The sequence below is a fragment of the Halichoeres trimaculatus genome, unplaced genomic scaffold (assembly GCF_033239565.1).
Source record: "Halichoeres trimaculatus isolate MK-OKI-2021-1 unplaced genomic scaffold, fHalTri1.1 fHalTri1_scaffold_23, whole genome shotgun sequence".
Classification (NCBI taxonomy): domain Eukaryota; kingdom Metazoa; phylum Chordata; class Actinopteri; order Labriformes; family Labridae; genus Halichoeres; species Halichoeres trimaculatus.
The window spans coordinates 13,078,794-13,105,055 of record NW_027437201.1 but is presented as its reverse complement, the minus strand read 5'-3'; the positions used below and the strand labels follow the sequence as shown (position 1 = coordinate 13,105,055).

Here is a 26,262-nt window from a genome sequence, read left to right as displayed (position 1 = left end):
ACTGTGCACGAGTTTCAGCTCTTTCCTCCTCACCCAGAGTTCTCCCAGGAGCCTGAGAGCGCAGTGGTAATGCAACACTTGGCCCCACCAGAGACTTACTTTTGGTCCAGCTTACTTTTAGTGCCGCAGGTCAACCTCAGGAAACAACCCCCAAGTGTTGGCTTAATGTCTCTTTTAAAAACACAAAGCTGCATGAAAAAAAAAAAAGTCCATTCAATTACAAAAAAATCACTGAAATACTTAAATCTACACAACAGTATGTACAATTTATAACCACGCTTTGTATGTCAGAGCATACAGCCTCCAGACAAACTTACCATGCATTTTCTAATCCAGTGTCACGACTCCCTGTATCTGATATTTTCTAACATATTCAGATGATTTCTTCGCTGTATAACACAATTCAGTGTAATAAATAAGAATCAAGTTTTCTCCCATTATCTCATGAACACGTTACCTTTTTCAGCCTCATTCATGTAGCTATAGCTTAACACCTCAGAACAGAGGGGCTTGAAATGTGTTTTTTAACACCAGTACCATAACTTTATGTGCACCTGTTGCACGACTGACTGTATAAAACAATGGACAAGACAACAGCTGCCCAAAAGTGAAGCCAAAAAATGGTGACATGGTGTAGCAACAGGAACAAAACTTGCCCTGTCCTCTAACTTATGGGACACCAGATGGACCGGAAAATTATAACATGCATCACATGAATATCTCTGAGGGATCTCCAAGGTCACTGTCATTAAAAGGTATATTACGCACTAATTTGCAAGCATGTCTCAACCTTTCTTTTTTTTTCCTAACAATTTTGAGTTTCCCATCCTCCATTTTTTCCACAATATTCTATTTTTTGAAGTGATAAGGGATTGTTTTTTTTCTGAGAAAATTGCTTTTAACTTGCTATTTGATATTATACAGCTCACTAAAGAGAAATAGAAAGTGTAACAGAAAACAGAAGTCATTAACTTTACATTACTGGGACTGTCCTCTTCAAAGAAACACAAGAACTTGTGCTGCTGTGGCCAGTAAAGACCTGCAAGGAACGTGTTATTGTTTGCAGGAAAGGTGTGTCGTCAGGCAGACTGGGTCAACCAGTGCAATAATTCAGTGCCCAACGAGGGGGTACTTTGGCTTCAGGTCTCATGCAAGAACCCAGAGGTGTGCTGTCCATTATTACACAGTCAGCGGTGTGTATTTGTAGATGCAACTTTTACAGCTCTGCATTAAAAATTTTTGCTAAACAGTGACGTAGACATTCATTTAGAGACGCTCATTTCGCTATAGAAGCAGGTCATGTTCTAAGTGCAGTCTGTTTGAGACTGATGTAGGTCAAAAATCCTTACGTAGCCTCAAACCACTGACCACAAAGTGATGCCTGGAGACAGAAAAGGCAAGACGTACACAATGACGGAGTGTATCAAAGGACTCATCCCTCTGATTAAAGAGGAAAGTGGAGAAAAACATGATGAGAGACCAGCAGCTCTGCTGTGAGGAAAAACAGAGTTTGGTACGTAAAAAGCCAACATCTTAAAAAAACCAATCCTGAACGCAGCCCAGATTCCACTGCATCATTCAAAAGTACTTACAAATTACAAACGCTGAAACAAACGTTCAGTATATTGCACTGAAAAAGCTCATGAAGTCTACGAAAGTTAAAAAAAAACGAATCCACAGTTGGTCCATGCCCTGCAGTCCATGTGGCACAACCAAGCCCAATGTTCAGTGTTTGGCCCGTGTCAAACCAGCGTGACAGTTAACGGTCCAAAGTGAGGCCTCAGTAGTAGTAGCGCTGCATCTCTGTCCAGTTGGTAATCCAATACTTTTTCTGTGGCTCCACAGGCTGAAATCCCAGACTGAACTGGTAGCGCTCAGCCTTGCAAATCCTCACCCCCCGGTGCTTTGGCATTAGCCGGTAGTAGATGGCTCGCTTGAAGAATCCAAGCTGATGGGAACAGAGAAAGAGAGACGAGGTGACATTAAGAGAGAAACACTTATAAATGCAGGGGGGCTGGTTGTACTGAAGGGTGGTGAAGAAGAATTAGGATTCATAGGGTAAGGAAACTTGAGTTAGCTAGACAGTTAACCGACATCGGCAGAGAAAAAGAGGAAAAATACGATACAGAAGAGTAACAGCACAAAGTGTCAGCCTGGAAGAGAAGTAGGAGCAGTGTTAGACACAAAAAAAGCAGACTGGATGAAGAAAAGGTGTCAAGCAGTTTCAATCACACCCCAAGCTGAGTGCTGTAGTCAAAAGCATCCACAGAAAAGTCCATTTGTAGGGTTTTTTTTACCCATAAGCCCTACTGATGTGTGCTGTAGGGGGACCCACAGGGGCCTCAGTAGTCGTCAGTCAGCCTCTCTGTCTCAGAGGGCTGGATCTTCATCTCAGCCTTCTGGGCCTTTGCTTCGTACATCTCCCTCCTGCTGGCCCGCTGGAAGAAGCCGCACTGGGAGGAGGAGGAGGAGGGTGTGTGGAGGAAGGAGGGTGAGTCACAGGTTAGACTGATGGTTTGATATGGAGGTTGGTTTGGGTAAAAAAAAAAAAAAAGAAAAGAAAAAAAAAGAAAATTGATTCACAGCTGTTTACAGAGTGTCCCATAAGTCTCACCTTCCACAATACGATGATGATTATTCCCAGGAGAAGAACTCCTGCTACTATTGCAGAGATGATGATCCACAGTGGGAGCTCGTATGGCACTTCCACACTCTCCACCGGATCGATTTCCACTAAAAACTACAGAAAAGATGTAAAATAAGTTAAATAGTTAAGATAGTAATAAAAAAATGTTATCACTGTGATCATAGCACCACACCGTGCTGGTTTGACTCTCCATCTTCAAGGTTGGTTTATCTGTGATGAGCTTCAGTGTGGCTTGACCTTTGACCTTCACTCTCAGAGCGTTGGGATAGTCCTACAGAAAACACACAACATTTAGAGAAGTTTGGAAAAGGATCTCTATTTGCTTTACTACAACGGACATTCAAGCTGCAACTTCACCTCCAGCATTGTGCTGTTCCACAGTCGGGAGCGGACGTGTATCTTTGCTGAATTCGTCATGTTGAGCAGTGGACAGGTGAACGTCACACATCGTGCTGTTCCCTTAGAGCATTCCTTTGTAACACAAGAAGGAGGTGCTTTAACTTGACCCAAGACTAGATAATCTGACATTCTTTGACACTTGATTAAAAAAAAAAAAGTCATACCAGAAACATGGCACTAAAGAGTGTAGTGTGAAGTTTTTACCAGACCAGAATACCCCAGCAGACATTAAAAGGACAGCCCTGACATTTGCTACAGATATACATCTTCCCCTGAGGCTGAATCCCCGTGACTCTGCCAACCCCCTGACTTTTCAACTCGCCCTGACAGCAAGCTAACCTTTGTATTTCAGAGTAAAACATCTGAAATTTCTTTCTGTATTATTGCTTAACACTGAACAGACATTAAAATTCAAATGATCTCTGTCTCTCTCTCTTACCAATAGATAAGTCTCTTTACGAGAAGTGAGTAGTGTGATTGCCGCCTGTGGCTCAATAATTTGTGGCTCCGTTGCATCATCGGCATCATTCACCACAATCTGCCGTTTAATACGTCTGCGTTCCCTCTCGGACAACTGCAAGACAAGAGAGGGGAAGGAAAGATGAAAGGAGGAGGGCAGCAGAGGAGACAGAGACATGACATCAGAAAGCTCATGGTAATTACTGGTTCTGATAAAAAAAAAAAATCACCAAATCCTCCTCAGAATAGCACTTTCATTCATTTCCACTGTCTATATCTGGGCTGCACGCATTGTGATTTTCTATTTCGAGCTCTGTGAGGTTTGTGTGTGGCGACGCAGCGGGATTTTTTTCCAGAGTGTATTTCTGAGCAGCTGTGGTTTGGCTTTGAGACCGTTTTCACACGTCTTCTCTGCCTCTTGGACTTTTACTCATACTCTTCAGACTGCTTGAGTTCACACTCATGTCAGAGTGAATTACAGAACATAAAACAAGCCTGTGAACAGAGCAATTCACTCGGCTTTGAGGAAAATAACTCCTGGCTGTCAACCTGGCTCAGAGAGTACATTTTCAAAGTTATCTGAGCCATAAAATGAACAGAACAAACTTAAAGAGTTACATTTTAGCCATCCTAGCTTAACACTCTACAGGTCTAAAAGTCAACGTTGTGTCTTTCTGTATGATAAAAATATCTATTTGTCCCATGCTATGTCTAGTGACTTGCAAATTTATGACCATTAGCTTTGGCTGTACCAGTGCTAACCACCTTAGCACCACTGTGCTTCCATCAATGTTAGCAGTTGTTAGCATCCTGGTGTTAGCATTTAATGACTTACATGTAGTGTGACTGACTGTCTGACTGATACACTACTGATGGGGAAAAAAGAGTTAAAGTTGGCATTTGCCTTTCCCCAGCTATGCTTCATTTATAGCCCTGTAAATGTTAGCATACTAGCATTAGCAACAAATTCTACTAATTTAACTGTTCGAGTCAGTCACCAAAAAGTCTTTGCTGTGTCATACTTTTGTTTATGTCTGATAAAATCTATAACTCTTCCATGAACCTTTAGTTTGTACTTTTAATGTTAGCTGCTAAGTAACTCATGTAAACTAAAAATCAGTGAACCACTTGAGCATGGCAGCATCACCTCTCAAATTAACTAAATTTCATAAATGTCTGTGCATAACACTTTTTTTTTTTTTTTTTATGATGATGTCATACCTCCTGTTTGGCTGATCAAAAAACCAATCTTTTATTGCTAACAAGTTAGCATAGAGGTATTAGCCTTCAGCTCAAGTGCTTTTGGTGGAGGTTTCAGTGCTTGGCCTTTCATTAAAGCAATGCGTTTTTGTATCCATGTTGGTGGCTTCCGTCCACTGTGACATTTTCAGATGTGCGTAAGTGTGTAGGCTGAATAAATAATGAGAGAACAGAAAAAATGTTTACATCGTTGACTGTACAATGAGATAGAAAAGATTAGATGAGAAGGCAGGAAACATATCAAAGGTCAAAGGCTGACTTTCAGCTCTGGGTGTTTTGATGTGGTTTGTGAGCAGCTGAATCATTTGTATTTTCTTCTCCTTTTGTTTAAAAGACTTTGTTCACTATCAGCGTCTTTGGTATCTGTTTTTGTCTGCAGGTTCACTCAACCTCGATCTTTCCACTTGTTTTAGGGTATAAAAATATTTGGTTATAAAAATGTTTATTTGAGGCTGACTCAAAGGCTTATGTTTAACCTGGCCCTTGTGGGAAAAGGAGGACATTTAGGCTGTAAACCAAAGCTTAAATAAGAATCTTACAGTTAAGTTTAGCAGGTTGACGACTTCTCCTGGAGGGTTACAGTCCATCTCTGAGTTTCCTTTGATGGCAATCTTTGTCAGGTACAGAAGCCACTTCCCATTGGTGACCTCAAAGGGCCACTCAAATTCAACAGCCAGGGTCCCCATGTCTCCCAGAGGCTTCCCCCTCATGTTCACCTGGAGGTCACAGAAATGAGGAATTAAAGGCATGCTGTGACATAACAATCTGGGTTAAATAATCCTCGGCACTTGTCTGTGACTGTGGAATTCATAAATAGCATCCGCCCCTGTCTTGCTTACACCACAAACCACGGCTCACATAACAGTCCCTGCCCTCGCAATATTAAACTTCTGAGGAGTAAGAGTTTGGCTTCAAAGACAGGGCGGTGGTGAAGGAAATGTGGGTGAGTAACGCACATATTATAGATGCAAAATACAATCCTGGAGGTCTAATATGGTCTGAGTGGTGGAGGTGACTCACGCTGAAGGTAAACTCCACCAGACTGCCCACGTCACTGGTGTTGACCATGGCTGACTCGCCCATCACTGTCCCACCGAACTGTGTTTGCACCACAGATTTCGATCTGGTCAGGGTGACGGATAATGTGAGGTGACATTAAAAAGTGTAGGGTGAGCAGCATTTGTGTGCTCTTTACGGTGTTTACAGTAGGTCAGAAGCTGTGAGATAGTAGGACTCACATGGAGAAGGAGGGAAGGATGGTGTTTTCAATCAGCAGGCTCACAGGCACAGGGCTCAGGTCACTCTGCTCACTAACACTGAAGAAACGACATGTAATACAACACAAAGCGTAAGTAATAACTCAGAATTAGAACACCACTTTATATTCATGATGCATTTAGACAGTTACAAATATGCAGAAACATCTGTATATAAAAGTATCACAATAATGTCTGAATGTATGCTCTTACGTAGAGAGGAGCAGCTGGGACTCAATCTCCTCTGTGTACAGATCAATACCCAATGTCTCAAACAACAGAGAGAAGGTCACCTGGTTGTAAAAACAACAGGATGCAAAGAGTCAACTATGAGGGAAATAGATGCTAATATAAATTTAATTTGATAAACATATAATAATTACCATGTCATTGCCTTTAAGTGGATTACCCACATCACACATTAATGTTTCAAGCAAAGTACACCGCACTTCAGAAACCTGGACATACAAACAACAAATTATGTAAAGAAAAAAAAAGAAAAAGAAATTGTCAAATTCTCAGGGCCAAGAAGAAGAAAGGACAAAAGCTACAGAAAATGAGAGTGACATGAAAAGGAAAACAGTGAATGAACATTTCTCTGCAATGTGCTGCCCCCTACTGGACGTACCGCAGGTCTAACACCATAGTATTCCAGTGCATCGGGGACGGTGACATTAAGCATGGCCTGGTGGGCGTCTTCAGCCAGCCTCCCTCCATCAGGAATGTTTGTCACCTCCACCATCAGCCTTATAATCTTTATGTTGCTGTTAAACTGCAGTACTTGGGATTTGCCCCTCCTGGAAACGGGGTAAACATGATGAAAATGTGTTGTTTATTCATGTGTTTTAACTCATTATGCTTGTCTGAAACAGACATTATTGTGTGTTACGGATCACAGGTAGACAGCTAAGGAAAATATTTCAACTAAAGCTATTCCTTTTTGGTTCCTCGTAAGGGAATTGTTTGAGGCCTTTTTTAATCTTCACTGCACTGATGATGAAGTAATATCAATCTTCTCCCGGACCAAAAATGAAAATTAAAAGTCGACTATTTCTGAAATCTGTTCAATAAACCTGGCTCTAGTTGTTGTTATAAAGTCTCTTCTCAATTTTGGCATTCATTTTCTAGCATTTGATGTCACCTGGGGTATGGATTTTCTTCTCTGTCAACAAACTTGGCTTTCATCTGTAGGTTGCTGCTGCATTTGTTGTCTGAGCCGCACGCCTTCTGAAAGTTAATCTGCAGGAAAATGCACAAAAACATCACATTACACTCAAGAAGACAAAACTACCACACAGCATTTTGCATTTACAGTTTGCATTGCTCCACACCTCAGTTTTTTCAAAGACTTTTTGCTCCTGGTTGAGGACTGGGAAAGAGTCCAGGTTCTCAAGGGAAGATGTGGCTTTAGGTTTTTGTTCATGCAAAGACACGTTGAGGGAAAAGACCACCGGCTCAAGTTTGTCCCTCACAGGAGACTGTAAAATCAGCCCACATGGTTGAGTTAGGGAATTACACAAACACATTAATTCTGCTTACAACACACAATTGTTCGCACCACTTACCATTATATACAGTTTCATCGTATGACACTTTGACTTTGAAGATGGCACACTCAGAATATCTGTGTATGTGTCGTCATTACTGTCCTGAAAACGAACACGTGGGCTTCTTCTCCTCTCCACATCAGCCTCAACTGTGAATCTCACCTCTTAAAGTTGAAAACAGACAGGTTCAAGCATTAGTTTTCTATATGTTTGCTTCTTGCATAGTAATTTAATGAGAGTTAAGGAAGTCGTCATACTTAAATTTTTCTTGAATTCTTTGTTTCCATTGCTTAGGATGAAAGACATACATAAGGTGGCTGTAATGCTGTAAAAGACAAAGTAAAATTTGATTCAAAAGAGGAAACAAAAACAAGACAGCTTTGGTATTAAAATATCGAGGGGGAATTATCACCATGGTGTGTTTCCAGTGCATTTATTAGGGTCTACAATCTTTGGCTCGACGTTGAAGTCGCTTGTTAAGTGGACTACTGGACGGGCCCTGAAATCAGAGCAAATGAGAGGAGGAATCAGCCTTAAATGAGTTTATATCCTGTAAAAACAGAGTCATACAACTTCCAGGAAGTATTTTCCACTTAATAATTTGTAAAAAGGAAGGAAGAGAAATCTTAGCCAATGTTCTTCATTATTCTCTTGTTATGTATTTGTACCTGAGCAGGGCCATGCGGTCGTCCAGAGAGCCAACTAGGATGTCGGGGTAACTGTTTTCATCCATGTCCATCCCTCCACTCAGAGAGTAGCCAAAAGTTTTGAAACCACTCCCCACTGACTTTCCCTCGATCACCTACAGGGGGCAGCAGTGACACATGGGAGCTCAGGCCAACAGAAGTGAAGACTTCAGGACCCAGCTTTAAGTACACCTTGATTATCGGATCGAATGTTACCTGACTGGGCTCCTCTGAGACTCCCTCTTTGCTTCCCATCCATATGTAGACCCTCCCAGTGTCGTGGAATGGAGCACCGACTGCAACGTCTGCAGAGATGAAAGAAAGTCACACCATGAAGGAAAATATGAGAGGACAGGGATCTGAAAAAGAGTATCTGTTTAAACCTCTAGGTGGCAGCTTTGTATCTCTTAATGATTAGTATATTTCCAACAGCAAAAGTTTACATCCCAACGTTTACAAGCCTCCAAATCTCTTGTTATTTTAAAGTTTTAATGAAGGTAATTAGGCTTTTTTCACAGTATATTATCTCTTTTTCAGCCATTCTTGAAATTTAAAGTATAGCATCCAGAGTCCTACCTTGAAATCCATCTTGGTTGATGTCACCAATCGCAGCCACCGCAAAACCAAACCCAGAACCTGTTGGACCTTTGAGCACCACACTTGCAGTCTTCTGGAAAGACCCATTCTCGTTCATGAAGATGTACACTGCGCCTCCCTGATCCTTCATACGGTCAAAGTAAAATGGGGCGCCGACGATCAGGTCATTCCAGCTGTTCAAGGCAAAAGAAACACCAGAAATACTCAATGTGTAAAAAAGAATAATGCATGCTTAAAGGGAGATACTTTTTAAGACCTGACAGAGCCAACACTGCTTCACCCCTTCTTTAAAGGAGACACATGATTTCACCATGATGTCATCACTAAAACCTTGTGCTGGCTGCTGAAAGGACAGGTTTTCTTCTTTCTTCTGAGCTCATGCATACATCAGTGTCATGCATTCTCTGCATATCAGGTTAGCACATAGCTACAGAGCATTAGAGCATGAAGCAGCCCAAAAACACGAGACACAGACCATTCATCAATATGTGCAGACACAACAACTCTGATCTCCTCAGTTTCCATCAGAGAGATAAAAACTAAAACTGTCTCTTTAAATGAATATTCTGCATCATATAGAGTCTCATTAAACACAGTTACAGAATCATTAAGTCAAGGCTAAAGGGAGTTTTGTATTTTCAGCATTTTGAGTGTTCACGTACTCGTCATTGTTGAGGTCAGTGACCGTCAGGCTGTTCCCAAAATATGAGCCCACTTGTTCTCCCGGGATGATGAGCGCCAGCTCAATCTTTCTGTCAGTCTTGGCCCCGAACACCACAGAGCCCTTGGACTCATCCCTGGGAGACCCTGTTACCACTGTGTATTCATCATGGCTCAGCAGCTTTTTCTCCTCGGTAACAGAGTAACCTGCAAAAGATAGCCACAGCTAGATTTATACCTGGAAGCTGCGAGTTAACTGCATTTCCTTTGCAATGACTCTCATACTTCTGCAATGCAAAAAAAATCTTCATACTAACCCATGTAATTGTATCTTCTTTTCAGCTGTTCGAAATCTAAGCTTTTAGAGTCCCAGGCATTGGCTGGATCTGGATCTCTCCATGTTACGTGAACATTTCCTTTTTTAAAAGACAAAATAAAAAGATAAGACAGCAGTTTTTGTCTGCTTGATGTGCAATAAAGAGAATATTTCCTGTGTCAGCCTTTGAGAGACTCGACCTTCATCTTGATCTGTAAACTAGTTGTATATTTCTACAGGGTGTTAACCTCTCAGTCCCCACCTTGCCACAGGTAGCTGCCCGTAGCACCAATGTAGACGTCAGTTTCCGTCATGCCGCCTGAGATGCCCATGTTGCACATCCCCTCCATCTCCATATCGTAGTTTGGGTTGCAGACTTCGTACCTGAACGACTGCCAGTAATCATCAGGGTCATAGGTCAGGTCGTTACCTCGGACGTAGCACTTTCCAACCATCCGCCACTGTTCCTCTGTGCCACCTTTGATGATCTTCACGTAGCGATGCCCGCATGCCTGGAGAGCAAAGAGGAGAGTTTACTCTGGGATGATTCAGACTGTGTGGTGCCATGTTTACATTCTAACATTAAACAAAAACAACTGTTAATGAGAAAGAGAGTCCTCCTTTCTGTTTTAGAGTGGACTTACAGATCTTGTCTTATAGTAGTGTTACCTCTGTCTGGATTACACACAGGAACACATTTTATATGATTTGGTTGATGTGAATTGACTCAGTAAAAATTCCATAACAACAGTAAGTTATTTTCAATGAGATAATACCAGGGAGAACCAGACTGTACGTCTCATATCACAAGGTATTGATTATTATCTGTAGTTAGCACTAATGTTTGAAACGAGACAACAAGCAAACTTTGTAAACTTGATATGTATCATATTGTATGTACCATTTTATTGCTATTTCATTTTATTGAATTTTGTTGCTAGGCGCCGCCCTGTTGGCTATGGCTGCCTTTTGCAGCAGCTCTTTCTTCTTTGTCCGTTTCTTGTAATTTTTTCATCTTTTTTTCGTCATCTTTATATTTGGAGTGGATCATTACTTTGTATGGCGCATTTGTTGGTCATGGACACCAAACTTTTTGTGGCTTCAGCGATATTTTTACGACTTTTTCTCCTGTGTTTGTCTGGTGATCCTACATGTAACCATGGCTGCATTGTTAACATGTGAACTCAGATGTTAGCAGCCTGTAGCATGTCAATGCTAACTGGTTTAAGGCCTGATGTCTTCCCACAAGGTGAGGATGATGTGCTGGTTCTCAAGTGTGAGCTAAGAAGTGAAAAACTAAAGTTCTATTCTATTCTATTGATAGACTCTCGAGTTTGAACAGACCACTGCAGAATAACTGCTGCATGTGGGTTGGAATAAACATTATCACAAACAGTTTAGCTCATGTTTTAGCCACAAGCCCGTGCTCTTTCATGCTTCCATCTAGGTTTCCTCTGCTCTTGGTTGCATAACCACATATTCACTTATCTGTTTTTATTGTCTCATTATAGATTAGCCAATGATTTTTCATGATAAATAAACCTTGTTTGCCAAATGATTCATATCAGAGGAAAAAAAAACCTTTTGAGAATAAAAAAACAACATTACTTATCATTGTAATGCCAGTTATTTTGTTTTATTGTCAGTACTTCCTATTTGCATAAGCTATTCTGATTTGGATGTGTGCATGTTGACAGCAACACCCACTAGCTAAATTATGTAATAAATACTGCAGCATACACACCGTGTCGTCTGTGGCTCTAATATTGAAAAACAAACAGTTTGCTTCTCCTTTCTAATACAGTAAACACACTGCCAACACCTGCGACTCTAATAAAATGAAACAGAATCATCTCACCAGCACACGTCCGCCTGACTGCTGTCTCTGACTGGCCACCGTCACACCCAGCCACATCCCATCCACCACCTCAGAGGAGGTAGCTGTGGGTTAAACACAAGACAGTTCGACATCCAGATTATTGAAGTGAAATGTATTTTCCCAGTTGATCGTTTTTAACCAAACAAAGCAGCATTCAGTCCACAGGCAGACATACCTCATACAAACATGATGACAGGAGTTAACGTCCCGGGAAAAGTAACCCAAACAGCACAGCTTCATTCAGCCTGGATCATGTCCTGACAAATATTAACCACAAAAATGTGCTGTGACTGTGGAAACAGTCACTCCAGCCTCAACATCAAAAGTGAGGAGGAATCCTTTTATTATGGCTCCTGCTGTTAGCCTCTGGGGGGTCTATTCACCTGCAGGTAGGTGAGCAGTGAGTCTATCAGTTAATAACCTTCAATTTAGGAAAGGTGCTTTTTCCAGGTTTCATATCCTGGAGCTCATTTTGTGGGTGCAGGATGTGATTGTGAATGCTTCAGGACATGCTGGGGATTAGGCTGAGGCTGTCTGACACACTCACTTTGTCCTGGGAATAAAGAGGAAGCTCACTGCTCAGCATCTGCTGGTTATCATTTAATGCTGCTGACTTAACAATCAAGGAAACTTCCTGTCCTGCGTCTTTGAATGGTAACCTTAATAGCTAACCTTAAGTGGCTGCTGCAAATCCTGTTGAAGGAGATGCAAACTCTTCCTTTCTCTGTGAAATACCAGTATCAATGAGTTATTCCTGGTGTTTGTGTGCCATGCTTACTTGTGCTGACCAGGTCCATTCTGGTGCAGTCAGTGGTGCTGGTTGAGATGGGACACGAGTAGACAGCACCTGTTTCGTTGACGTTTGGTAGAGATAGGGCTTTCTCTTTGGGTGCTCCTACCAGAATCCTGAAGGCACGGAGACAGGGAGACAAAGAAAGGCACAGACAGATCAGTGTGATAAGATAAAATCAGTTCTGTCACGGTGTTAGACATTATAACACAGAGACAGACACAACATAAAGGATTGGAGACTATTTCAAGCTTTCCTGTCAGGCTTACAAAAAAAGTTACTCTTCTACTCCTTAAAGAGGTAGAATCTTTCCTATGACAGCACAAAACATATGGTGTTGATTGATTCTTCCATCTAAGATAATGTTACAAAAGAATTGACTCTAACAGAGTTCATGAATTATTACGTGTTTGTTGTCACACAAAGGGCAGACCACGTCACGTGACTGGTGACTGGAGCAGTCAGAGCATGACCCGTGACAAGTCTGGGCACCACACACGCACAGTCCCACGTGCACAAAGACACACAGACAAGCTTCACAGAAATGGACCTGATCTTTTGTCCACTCAGCCCGGACACTCCCTACATCAGCACCTTTTAAACACACCACACAGCTTTGAAGTGGAGGGATTACTCCCTCGGCACAGCCCTGCGCTCGGACACACTATTTACTGTCAGCACAAGATTTATTAGGCCCCACGCTGTAGGTGGGAGGTGTAGACAGTCTTGTTTACGGTGTGTGTGACACATGACCCTGCTGTATGTGAGAAACAAATGCATAAAGTCAAACTGCAAAACTGATTTTTTTTATTTCAGTGGAGGTTGGTTTGATGCTGAAATGCTGCGGGCAGCGGTGAGCTGTGGAAAGTGGAAAAACGGTGAGTCAAGCTGTTAGTCAAGCTTGTGGGCATGTTCACTGAGAGCCACCTGCCTTCCTTACAGGCACTGATAAGTCCTGAAATGACGAATAAGGGGTGTAGTCATACTAATTCACCTTTGTAGAAAAGTCCTAGTGCCTCCAAATTAAACCTCCCATGATTCAAAGTGCTTTATGGTTTCAACTTTGGGTTACTTTTCAAACAAACTTTACTCTGAAAATGTATTTCAGAGATGCCCTGTAAGACTGATTTCATGATATGTGTACCAGCTCTACCACTCCACCACAGACGTCCATATTGAAACACACCTTTACAAAGACAAAACGCCCCCATACACCATGGAAATCTAATCCTGAGAGCATCTCAAGAGCCGTAATAAAAATATTTCCTCTGTGATGCATCACCTGAACAAGACCAGACTCTTCTCAGAAACTTAACTTAGAGACCAGTCCATTGTCAGATTTTTACATTAATCATTTGTAGCTTCATTGACTGGGTTACAATGATGCTAAAATCTGAGAACAGTAGTCGTGGGCTGTATTTCCCCTCACTCATGCCTTCATTTGAGAATAAATACTTAACAACTTTAGAAAAGGCAGGATACACCACAGATGACACACTTCAGTACCCACAGACTTTTCATTTACAGAATGACAAAAAAATGATATCCAATATTTAAGAGGCTGGACTGATCAATGTTTGATACTTTTTGCTGAAAAATCACTGAATACTATCACAAATGCAAGCACACGTTGAATATTTCCAACTAGCATTCTTTAGCTGCTATCATTCGACACAGAAAGGTATAATTATCCCTTCTTTCAGCCACCAGCAAAGCATGAACAGCACAGAAACAATTTTCTTGCCATAGTGATGACAACCAGCAAGAGCCAAAGATGGCCTCTGAAGACCTCCAGAAGAGGCCTTGGTCCAGGTAATCATTTAGTAATGCAGACAGCATCTAAGATTCCTCGGAGGTTTGTAGCGGTTACAGAGACCGAAGGGTACAAGGAGACTCAGGGCCACAGAGTCAACCTGACACAGCAGAGGCCTTGTGAGTTAACACACAACAACGTGAGCACACAAGACAATGAGAGCTCTTTTTGTAACACATGCCGCGTTCCTCTGCTTCCACAGAGAAGGATTTATCAGAAGTCACAGCCACCTAAAATGCTTCTCAGCTGGGAACAGCACAGAGTGTCTCAAAACACAGACCCACAAGGTCAGAGCTTCCCACACAGAACCAAAGGATTCAGAGTGAACAAGAATGAGAGGGGGTCGGTGGTGTTATAAAACACAAAGAGGCCGGGTGTGTGAACTTTGCTCACACAGAAATCATTAAGGATCTGGGCACAGAGCTGAGAGCCAGACACACGTTGGGTAACCTCGGCTTGGTGGCTTATTGAAACCAGCAAAAGTCCAGTCCGACCTGGTGAGGCACACTCACTGTTTAATCTCTGTGTGATTGAAGCTACACGATCAGAAAAAGAAGAAACACTTTTAAATCCAGAAGCTGTGTTTTCAATCCTTAATTCCTCCAACTTCTCCTTGAAATAATAGTTGAAGAATATTGCTCTCCAGATAAGCATAGGCCGTGGTAGACCAAACAACACCACCAGCCCGTACGTAACACTTTAATCAAAAAAGATGTTTTTTAAATGAATGACATTAAGTCATTCACTGGATGTGAGGAAATCTAGAAGGATTATTAACTGATATCTGAAATTCACCAAAACATGAGTCACTCAGAGTTGACTCGGGCCTGCCATCACGCCTCACATCCTGCCCTGTTTGTACTGCCACAATGTGTGCTCTCCTTCTATCGCGCTCCCTGCTCATCACCTCCTCATAAACAGCCCGTCAAAGGTCCAGGACGAGAGGGAAGGAGGTAAAGAGGGAGGGGACAACCGGCAGCTGCATTCCTACTCTGAGGACATGTTGAAATTCGCCCCCTTCTGTCTTACAAGTGATCCCGACTAAAGCAAACACTCACTGCAGCTAACACACCCGACAAGGTGAGCAGGGGTGCAATCTTTACTTCTTGAGGACTAGATTATTGAGGGAAGGAGCTGGATGAACTACTGTACACCCATGGTGTTTGGTTAAAGAAAGAGAGGTCAACTTATCGTGTCAGTTTAATCACTGCTGCCCGCCAAACTCCTGACAAAGGAGGAGGAGGAGGTGCTGAAAGGGAGGACAGGAGGTAAAAAGAGTGATCACTTCTTCTCTCACAGGGCAGGAGGAAAAAAGGTATTTCAATTAGTTATAGTCTACTGAAGCGCAGTCAGCATAAAACATGGAGCTCCTCTGTGGTTAATAAGACCTGAGCACACACTCCCACCTGTTAGTGACTCAGAGGAACATCAGCAGCACTCAAACCCAACTTGATTAAACATGACTAAACCCTTTTAGAGTGAATTTTCTCTGCATGCTGCAGGCTTTAGCAAGACAAGGGAGTGCAGGGTGCGTCAGTCTGGGGAAATTCTCCTTTATTAATGAACAGGACAGAAAAATGACATAAAAGTTAAAATTAAAAAAATAAGTTGGACACATGAGTCATTGGATGTTAAGTCAGGCAATAACACTTTAAGTTATGATTTAATAAAAAGACTGGGGAGTCAAAGCTAACTAATGTGGTTGATTTGGAAGAGATTTCCAGCAGGTTGGTGTGGCAAATAATAGTGTACCATGACTAAAGGATGTATCTAAAAAAAAAGTTAAATAATGTGGAATACAGAAATAATAAAAGTGGTTCCTGGAATGCAAAAGTTCCTTTTTAAGATGGATTTATCTTTATCTGAGCCTGGTCTGACCTGGAGTGCAATGAGACACACGAGACACATGATATCAAACTCCAATCAGCAAACCACTCTTCACCCGCAGGCCCATTTGAAACGTCAGCTGGTATAAATATTTAAAAACGGGTGATTGATACAAACTAGATGTCAAACAGATAACAGCAGAGAGATAATCAAGTGACACACAGAGCGAAAAAAGTGAACTTTCTGTTTCTTGTTTTCTGTGTGTTTTTTGCAGTACATGTTCAGGAACTGTGTCCTTTATCTGCCTTGAGTGTGTATAGGAATGGCAGCCTCACACATGTGATGGATCACCTCTCCAGATAAGCTTTAGGACAACCTGTTTGTCACAGGGTGCGGCTGAGCAGCCTCAGGGCAGAGAAAATTTCAAAAACCTTCACAACCCTAAGGCCTCTTTTTTAGTGTGCTCTACTTGAGGAGATTCATTTTTTTCTCTTTCCACTAAGTTCTTTTTAGAAAATAAAGAGTGCTTATGGTTATTTAGGCAGTAGAATGTGAAAACATCACACAGTACATTAACAAGACTCTGCCATGTTTCTCTTCTCCCTTCAAAATCATAACCAGCAGCACATCGAGCTCCCCTGCAGGTCTACATGTGATGCGTCAGTCTGCTGTTATAAGACCCACTGAAAGCAAGCAGACACATGCAGATGTTGCCCCTGGTAACGAGGTTACAAGGAAACACAGAGAGGACTGGTGTGAACGAACAGCACTGAAGATGTAATGTGAGGCACTGGACTTATACTTTCACTGGATGGTCTTTTCACACCAGCAACCATAGGTGACCGTTTTTGGTCAACGGTGTCTACATTTTCTGAGGTGTCAGACGTTTTTAGGCATTTCTCACTTGCTCAGCTAAAAATTCCACGCTTGCTTACCAAATCCACAAAGTTGTCACTTTAGCTTTACAAGGTTGAGACAAGAATGTTGGCGTCATGCTCAGTGATGTTTCATACAACAGGCTCAATAGCCTCCATTGGTTGTAAGAAGAAGGTCTTTTGCACAGCAACACATCACAGAAAATCAATGTACTTTTCATTGTGTCTCAGGAGACGTTTATTTCCTATCTTTAACACTTCAGCACAATATGATGTGGATTTTGTACATAACTGCACAAATCAAGAGAATAATGACTGTGAAAAACAGTGGAATCCTCAACTGTCGCTCACCAGCATCACACTGAGTGTGAGGTTCAGCAGCATACAATACAGAAAGTCAAACAGGCAAATACAGATGACCTGGTTCAAGACAGCAAAAGTACAGCCACTGCTACAACGTACACACACCCAAACACTCCCCGATCCTGACTGAGGAACAAAGCTGGACAACAAATTGCCAAACGAGCACAGGCAAAGAAAGGGTGCTGAAAATGCTATTAATCCTCAGCCTCTAATCCCAAACCCTTTTCACAAACACACACATGGATACACAGACTTATTCTACAGGCTGGCATAAAGCTATTACTCTAGAGGAGGTTCCAGGAGTAAATTTCCACTTAGAGCCTCTTAACAGATAAATGGAGGTAATATTGAAAGGAGCGACTCTATTTACTGATTGAATTTAGCATCAGGACAAGAGCAGAGTGGGGATCGGATCATTTTAAGCTCCTGTTATGACATAAAGAATTCAGTGGAAGAGAAGAGAATGGTCCTCATGACAAACAAAGTGCATTATTGCCTATAAAGACGCTTCGAGTTTAAGCAGTGAGTGTGTTTATCTTGATGGCTGACTTGCTTTCAGTCCCGTTTCACTCACATTACAAAAGCACTCAGATAAATCCAGGTATGTCTTTCTTTCAGGAAACTGTCTCACAGAAAGCAAGAGCTGGGGGTGAGTACATGCATTGTTATCAGACTATTCACCATGAGTGCACCTTGTTATTAACGTTCTGACGTACAGGACATAACTAACAGATGAGTCCAACCTGAACAAACAGTTAAAGATCAACCTGCAGTAACTAGAAAGTGTTAGTCACACAGAATTCACCTGACCCCACAACATCCGTGCCACTCAGGACTTCATTTCTGTCTGAGCAGAGCCACCACGCTTTTATGAGTCCATCACTCATCCAGGAAGACAGCATTCAATCACCAAAACTTAACCCTATCAGCAGCATATTCCCCACACAAACTGAGATTATGACCTAAAGAACTGAAACAAATCACAGGAAAAATCTCATGTGAAGACAAATCCTTCAGTTTAACTACTAAGCTTGTCAATTATTAACCAGCAAGCCTTTATGAGTGAAAGGAAGCTGGTGGTGAACTGTTTGCACCAAGCAAACCATGAACACATCCCTGTGGCCAGTTGAGCTTAAACTGTAATCTCACAATAACAGTGTTTCACTCAGTAGGACACAGTCAGAACACATTGCTTAAGGAGAAAATACAGAACTAGGTGGTATTTAACAAGGTTGTGTCAAATAATAGTGCCAGTTTTTTTTCTTTGTTTTTCAGTGAAAAACTGATTAATTGAGTGTGACTGAAAATTGGACTTTGCCTGAGCTGAGGTTTAAAATTTTACAGGAAATCCAGAATTATCTAAACTGTCAAGACTAGTAAAATCAAGATGAACTAAAAGACTGTGAGAGTTAAAAGTGATGCCATGTTTCTGACTGATCTGGCTGTGAGGCAGCCTGTGCATGGAGAATGAGAGTGGGCCGAGAACAGATCCTTAGAAGAATTCACAGCTGAAAAAGACACAGGTAGTGGTCGTAAGTCTGTTTTTTTTTAGACCAATTTAGGTTCTTTAGACAAGCCGATGATGGCCCAATTAAAAAAGCAGGTGTGTTTATAGGCACAACGATCCAAGAAAACAACTGAAAATATCAGAGTATGCTCGCTGGGCCAATAGTTGGCAGAAACACTTCCAAGGAGCACGGATGGATGATCAGCTGTATCAAAAGAAGCAGAACGATAAAGGACAAAGGACAGAGCCTTTCACCTCTGTCAGATGTCAGAAAGGGGAAAAGTGGAAAACGGAATACACACATTTCTGCCGATAAAAGGGAAAAAAGGCATTGAACAATTCATATCAAATAGAAAAAAATCAGTTAACACCTGAGCTCCTAGAGAGGTCTGACAGGGTATCTCAGCTGGACAAACATCCTGCATTTAAGACCACCATCTGCCGTTAGTGAAACAGTAACAGGAGAGCAAACTCATTTGGACCCAGTGTGACAAAAATCAAACATGGCTGCTCATCTCCTGCTAATAAACTAACTCACTTTTCAACAGCAGCCAGTTAAACCTCGTCTGACAGGAAAAATGTTGTTTTGGTTTTGTGGCTGCAGTGTTGTGTGCTAACTTTGCCCACCCAGTGTTAACCTCCTTACACATGACTAACACACACACACACACACACACACACACACACACACACACACACACACACACACACACACACACACACACACACACACACACACACACACACACACACACACACACACACACACAGGGAGAGACACATGCACACACTTGCACAGCTGGACTGAGTGTGGACATGTTTGTCACTGACCCACTCATACAACCTGAAAACTTCCGACATACAGCAGGAGAATAATTTCCATAAGACTCACAGTATCATTTACAACTTTTTTATTAACATTCCACCCCAACCATGTATAAAGGAGCTAGAGCAGGAAAGTGTGTGTGTGTGTGTGTGTGTATGTGTGTGGTTGTGTTAGGGGTGATTACAGGTGGACAACCTCACAGCTATAATAGAGCAGACAGTACGCACTATTAGCATGCTTGTGAAGTGCCAAGTTTTCACTCATGTATAACTCAGCTTATATAAAAACAGCACAGGTGTGAGCATGAAATATCCGTGTTTACCTGCTGAGTTAGCTCATAGGTATGAAAACATATTTTAAAATGGTTCAAAGTTTGTGTAAACGGAAGCTTTTTCAGCTTATTTTGCATAGTTTAGGACCAACAGCATGTTGCAGCACCCACTGACTTCCAGCTTCACATTCCAAGTGTAAACTAATACTCGAGGATCATCTCAGCTTCAAAGATGAAAAATGGAATTTGAGGGAAGCCATTGAAGCATATAGTTTTTCTAGCTCCAGGTAGCCCTCATTAGCCTGGAGGCCGGCTACACCAGCTCCTTTTCCATGCTGTTTAAGGGCATTTGTTAAAGCGGGGGGAGAAAAGAGGGATCCCTTACACTTTTGTTAACATAGACACAGCCCTCACTGCAGGTATTTTCAATGAAAGCTGTACCGTAGAGAATCTCCTCTGTGCAGATCAGCAGGAGGCGCGGGGTCCCGCTGGGATCCATTTCAACGTGTTATTAGAAGCCGTCATTCATTCTGCTGCTGCACAAAATGCTACTCATGCCATTAGCAACTGATTGGACACAGGCAATAAAAGATTAGGGACGGTCACCATGGACAAACTTGCACTTAACTTCAGAGGCATTATGTAAAGTTGGCTTGGACTCCAGTGCATTACAAAGGATCTCTGCACTGGATATAGTTTCTAAAAAAGGCATCCCATATTAGATGTTTATAAGATGGACCAACAGAGTCCAAACGGGTCAAAACAATGTCTTTTCTTACAGCTTTTAAACAACTGGAAAAGAACACGTGTTGTAAAACACTAAGAACATTAAACAGAGCCTGATACTGCGAGTCATTAGAAAGGTGACCAAAAGTGGGCCGAGAATGGATCCTTGAGGTACTCCATAGTTAAGATTGAGGAATCGTTAAGGCATCTTAATGCTGCTTGAGTGTGTTTCCACAGAAAGGAAGAGAAAGTGGCCGGCTAAATGGCATCAGTTGGATTCACTGCACCTGTAAAGTTCTTATGTGGTAACTTGAACTCTGAGAACTTCAATTTGACAAAAGCTGAATATTACATTGACTTGTTATTTCAGACATCTTATTTTTTTTCTTGGTTGAATGTGGCACTCAAAAATGCAGCAGTGTTATCTTTCATAACAAAGCAGTAGGAACGTGTTGCAGCAGCTTAAATGCAATGTATCTTTCAGGACAGAATACGGTATTAATTTCAGCACCTCTATTAAAGTGTTGCAGCTGACAGCCCTACCTAATGTATGGCAAAATCACTATCCTAACTTGTGCATTAAAATGAATGTATTACAAATATCAGTGATTTTCAGCGCTTCAAACCCCTAACCAACAACACAATTACAGTTTTGTGTTTTATTTTTAACACTGAGCTACTGGCTGCTTAAAATACCTACAATAAATTTCTGCCCATATATGTCCAACTGAAAAACTACAAATGTTCTTTTGGATGCAAATGTGGAGAGAAGAATTCGCCAAAGTTACATGTATATAATGCTTCCTTTTACTGACTGGGACACATGAGAAACAACTTCCTCTGGTGTAATGTATGAGGGTCTAATGGACAACACAGCATTGTTATCTGAAAGTGTTGCACTCAGGCGTGACACTAGTGCTCTGATACTTCAGAGACAAAGACCACGAGCATTTCAGTGAGGGGGAACGTTGGATCACGGCCAAGTCAGACGGATCCACCTGAGTCGTTTACATGAGTCTGTGTGAAAAGCAGGACATAAAACACATGAAGTCCTTTGGTTTGAGATATATGACACCAAATATTTAACTTTTGAGTGTAACATATGTGTTAACCTCTTAGCTACGGTACTTCTGTACACCGGGGACTTGCTTGATATATATTGATGTAATGTAAATGGAAAAAGTGTACAGTGGGTGTTGAAAAAGTTTAACAAGGAGTGTAGAGATATTATCATGTGTTCAGGGCTGCTAAAAAACTGTTCCCATAAGCTTTTAATGAAGCTGAATACAGAATAACACTGAGACAGTTTTTCCAAAAGCAGCATTTCTATGGAGTATTCAGCATTTTAAAACAGGTCTTAGTAGGAACATTTTGAGCTTTGATGCCTTAAACACATTAAAGTTAAATATAGATGATGATTGTCTGACGTGGTACAATTACTGCAAACGTTTCAAAAACAAATGTTGATCTAAAGTAAAGGAGCTTAATCCAGTGCATGTTCAAACTTAACATGGGGCTGTTAGAGTCTATAAACCTGACAGCGGGTTGACTTGTTTAAGCTGCATCCAACAGCAGTAAGGGGAAGGCCCCGCCAAATTAAATGACTGACTTTCATGGCCCCAGGCGGCTGCAGCCAGACAGAGGTGATCTGGGAAAACAGAATCACTTAGGCTCTAATTAAATATTCATCAGTCACAGAAATTGAATACTTCTCCTCAGCTCACATGTTCCTACATGTAAATTAAGACAGCCTTTGTGCAGTAAAGGATGAACAGTGAGATAAATTTGGGAGGGTATGTGTGTGTTCCCCCAAGAATAGTCCCCCAGAACATCATTCACACCCCTTCTGTCTTGTCTCAACCTGAAACCTGGCAGGTTGTGACTGTGTGGAGAAGAGGAATACATTCCTCACATACCGTGGAGTCAGGGGACTGGAAGAGCCAATAGGTGGCCAGCTGACTGCCCGTTCCCTCCACCCTGTTACAACTGAGGACAAAAAAAAAACTCTTTCAGGGAAAAATATCTCTGGGAGACTTTAAATGGGTGATTTAAGGAGAAAGGCGGGGAGAGAGGGGTGAATACCTCCGAACAAATTGGCCTCAGGTAGCTTTGACATATTCAGGTGAGGCCCTTCTCCAAGACACAGCATTGCTGGGCTGCTAATTAGTCATGTACCCACATGAATTCTGAGAGGTATTTCTGAAATAGCTTTAGTTGGGTCAGGATGCTCATGGTCTTTGTCATACATTCATATGAACTGGGTAAGAAGTTAAAGAAACTTTATTGCACTGACTTATTTGCAAAAGAGGGAGTGGAAACGCTCCGTCTTGACTTTTATCTGCAACTCTGGTTGACTTAAATATGGCCCACTTAAAGCATTCTACAAGTTGCAACGGGTTTATATGCCTCATTCTCGCATTTTTCAAATGCTCACGCTCAAGCTTTGCTCAAATAATGACGAAAAAGGCAACAAATAGCTCTGTGGTGTGGTCAGACAGATCAGGGGCCACAAAAGAAGCCAGACAAACACAGAGGAAACAGACAGGACTGTAAAAATCAGTCAAAGTCAAACATGGGAAACACCATCAGCACATCAGGAAGCTCAAAGTGCGTACACAACCAGGACTTAGCATTGGAGGAGTGTTTTCTTCTCAACAGTGGAGGCTTCAGAGATTATGTACGAGCCACCAAACACGAGACTGTTGAGGGCAGACATGTAGCAAAACAAACTTCATAGCTATGTAGGAAACCATCTTACTTCCTACAGAAGTAGCTTTGTTTCAGAAATACAAAGAAGAAGTGATAGTTTAGTTGAGGTGACTTTCATTTTGTCTCACAGGTCAAAGTGTTGGAGGGTCTCACTTCTTTAATACACTCTGTGAGGAAAACAACTACAGCAGCTATTTATTCATTTGCTCAAGTCATTTAACATTTCAAGCCCTCTTAGGTGTTAGCTTTTTAAGCTAGCAGGGGAGAAGAGAAAATGACACTGGAGAGAAAACCAAACATTAAACAAACAAGAGTATCTTTTGTGGTCTTAAATGTCAGATAACACTCTCATGCCGGTGTGCTAAAAATAAAGATAAGTGGCAGTGATCTTCTGCTAGCCTAGCATAAAACTTCAAAACAGCAAGGCTAGCTTTTTCCAAAGCCAAACTGTGTTTTATCTGTTGAACTCAAGTTGTATTGTTTTGGACAGAAAGCAAATTGCTTTTACAGTTTGGGTTAAACTTTGCATGACTTAGCTAAAACAAGTTAATCTTGATGTTCAAAGTGGCTAACGGTCAAAGTCTTTGTTGCTCAAGCATTTAAGACAAAAAGCCCAAGTCATTAAGATGTAGCATAGTAAACTCCTTTACAGCAGTTTGATCACAGAGCACAAACTAGCCTGCATGTCTTTAGCTAGCTGATGACAGATAAGACTTTTTACTGCCTCCTTGTCCCAACAGGCCACCTAATTACCCAGCCATGTGGACCCCTTCTTGGGTTGCAGTCTCTGGGCTGTGACACCATCCCTCCAGAGACGGAGCCAAGACGGCATATCGATTATGTGTCAGCTGGACTCTGACATCTATTCAATAAACTGAGAAACATCTGAGATGCTCATGCATTCATCACTTTTGCATGGAGATCCTTCTGATAAACTTCACAGTCGGACACTGCATTTGTGACAGCACAGAGGAAGTGGGCCCTAGTTTACAATATCCTTCCTGCATTACGCTTCAAAGCAGAGCGAAGACACAGATAACAGCAAGTTATGAGCACGCTGTGTGATCAAGGATGCAGAAGGATGAGAGAGGCCCTGCTGTAATTGGCCGGGGGGGAAATCCGACACTATACAATGATACAGTTTGCAGATCTTCATTAAGGAAGCCACAGCTATACAGGAGAGGAAATAACTGCTGCACATTCTTGTCCTCCTACATAAACTTTCCTAATAAGCAATCTGACCTCCCTCTAAAGCCTCTGAACACTCCACGTGAGCAGTCAGGTCTCAGTAATAACAAACCTCTGAGCACTGAGGGCCGGTGAACACTTGTATTGCGAAATGCTAACACACCTGCGTCTCAGCTGAAAGTCTTAGCCTAAGGATAAGTAAGTTTGTCAGAACTTTCTGTGCAATATAACACACTCTGGACTGATACTTCTGTAGAGCACAAACATGGGAACACAAACTGCTCTGAAACCATGTTTTGAGGAACATAATTAAGATTCCTGTGACCTGTGATGACCTTTAAGACATTTCTTCATGTTTAGTGTTCACCTTGAAACAGCACCAGTAAGATTAGCACATTCCTGATAAGGATGCATGGAGCAGAAATGTAGAATTCCTATATTCTTGTGTCATTTCTAGTGTTATGGTTAATAAATTTTTATTTTTAATTTAAAGCTAAAGAATCAAATATGCAAAGACTAATTAAACAATTCACTTTAACACTAGAAAACAAAAACAAATGGAAAAGTATGCACCTAGTGTTTCTTTTTTTTTCTTTTTTTAATTTGTTGTTGTTGTTGAGAACACCTCAGAGTCGTGTTTTCTGTTTTCAACAAGCCCGCAAAAAAACAAATCAGACCCCACTCGTGTCTTGGAACAGGTGGTTTTTCTTAAAAACTTAACACGCAGATTAAAAAGGGAGTTTAACAAGTCGGCGCAGTTAATAAACCAGTAACAGGTGTTAAACGCAAACGCACTGAAGCCTGCTCCGAAGCGTTAACGCGGGTTGTGCGCAGTGAATGGGCGCAGTGAGCTTCATCGAGGCGGATCAAATGGTAGGTTTTGTTACGTCTCCCGATCCAAGGCAGGTGCGTAGCCTGTCTGAACACGGATGTTGTTTGAAACTTTAAATAAAGACATTTTTGAGCAGCTGGAAACTTACAGGTACTTCGCGGTGCCCTCTGTCTGCAGATGCTGAGCTACAGAGAATCCAAAGAAGCTCCCTTTGGTTTTGCCCTCTTTGATCACAGCAAACCGCTCATCGATATTAAATCCACTGCAGGTTAGAGTCCCGTGATACAAAGCCAACACGGCGCATAGAAACAGCCTCGGAGACATGTTTTTTACGCTTCCAGCAGATCCACGATCAGCGTGGGTCCGGCTCCGTAAGGTCTCCTGTAATGAGCTCCAACAGGTAGGCTTGCGCTTCACAGGGACCTCCCCATTGAGAGCCGTCAGTGCAACTGCCAAGGTGTCGGTGTCTGCGTCCCTCTCTGGCGCTCTCCGCCGCCCTCCCCTGCTCTCCCTTCCTTCCTCTCTGCCCTCCACACCCATTTAAAACAAGTGCATTCACACACTGAGCGGTGTGGATAGCTGTGTGAAACGGCGGTCTCTTGCTCTAACACCCCTCATTTTTTCTGTTTCTCATTGTAAGAGGTAAAGTTGTATTTCCTACCTGTTAAAAAAATCTTTAAGTAGGCTAAGTTATAAACATCAACTTGAGAAGAGCATTCTTATGCCATGGCTCAGGTGTCTTTCCACCTTATAGGCTGGGTTATATGAATTGGGTTTAGAATTATTTCAGTCATATTTATTAAAATCTAACATAAGCTATTTGACAAGG

The 26,262-nt window shown here is 41.8% G+C and overlaps 1 protein-coding gene across 1 annotated transcript; it reads right to left on the bottom strand.

Moving 5' to 3' along the window:
• Window positions 1–2: 2 nt before the first annotated feature.
• itga3b (integrin, alpha 3b) lies at window positions 3–25,897 on the bottom strand. The gene is made up of 25 exons (XM_074662662.1): window positions 25,582–25,897; window positions 12,485–12,612; window positions 11,686–11,768; window positions 10,090–10,339; window positions 9,829–9,927; window positions 9,514–9,718; window positions 8,831–9,024; window positions 8,471–8,559; window positions 8,237–8,370; window positions 7,981–8,067; window positions 7,826–7,893; window positions 7,587–7,732; window positions 7,353–7,499; window positions 7,163–7,260; window positions 6,650–6,818; window positions 6,405–6,479; window positions 6,235–6,314; window positions 6,004–6,081; window positions 5,786–5,888; window positions 5,305–5,481; window positions 3,486–3,620; window positions 3,005–3,118; window positions 2,820–2,918; window positions 2,615–2,740; window positions 3–1,948 (listed from the first exon to the last, which is right to left on the bottom strand). Exons 1-25 carry the CDS (start codon window positions 25,755–25,757, stop codon window positions 1,781–1,783), a joined length of 3,228 nt encoding a protein of 1,075 aa, XP_074518763.1. The 5' UTR covers window positions 25,758–25,897; the 3' UTR covers window positions 3–1,780.
• Between the last annotated feature and the right edge of the window lie 365 nt (window positions 25,898–26,262).

What these genes read in the sequence shown, in the direction of transcription:
- itga3b (XM_074662662.1), bottom strand. Translation starts at nt 25,757, where the DNA reads ATGTCTCCGAGGCTGTTTCTATGCGCCGTGTTGGCTTTGTATCACGGG. An exon ending in ATCCTTCCCTCCTTCTCCAT is followed by an intron (nt 5,889 to 6,003) that starts GTGAGTCCTACT and finishes CACCCTGACCAG; the next exon opens with ATCGAAATCTGTGGTGCAAA. An exon ending in TGGTGGAGTTTACCTTCAGC is followed by an intron (nt 5,482 to 5,785) that starts GTGAGTCACCTC and finishes TGTGACCTCCAG; the next exon opens with GTGAACATGAGGGGGAAGCC.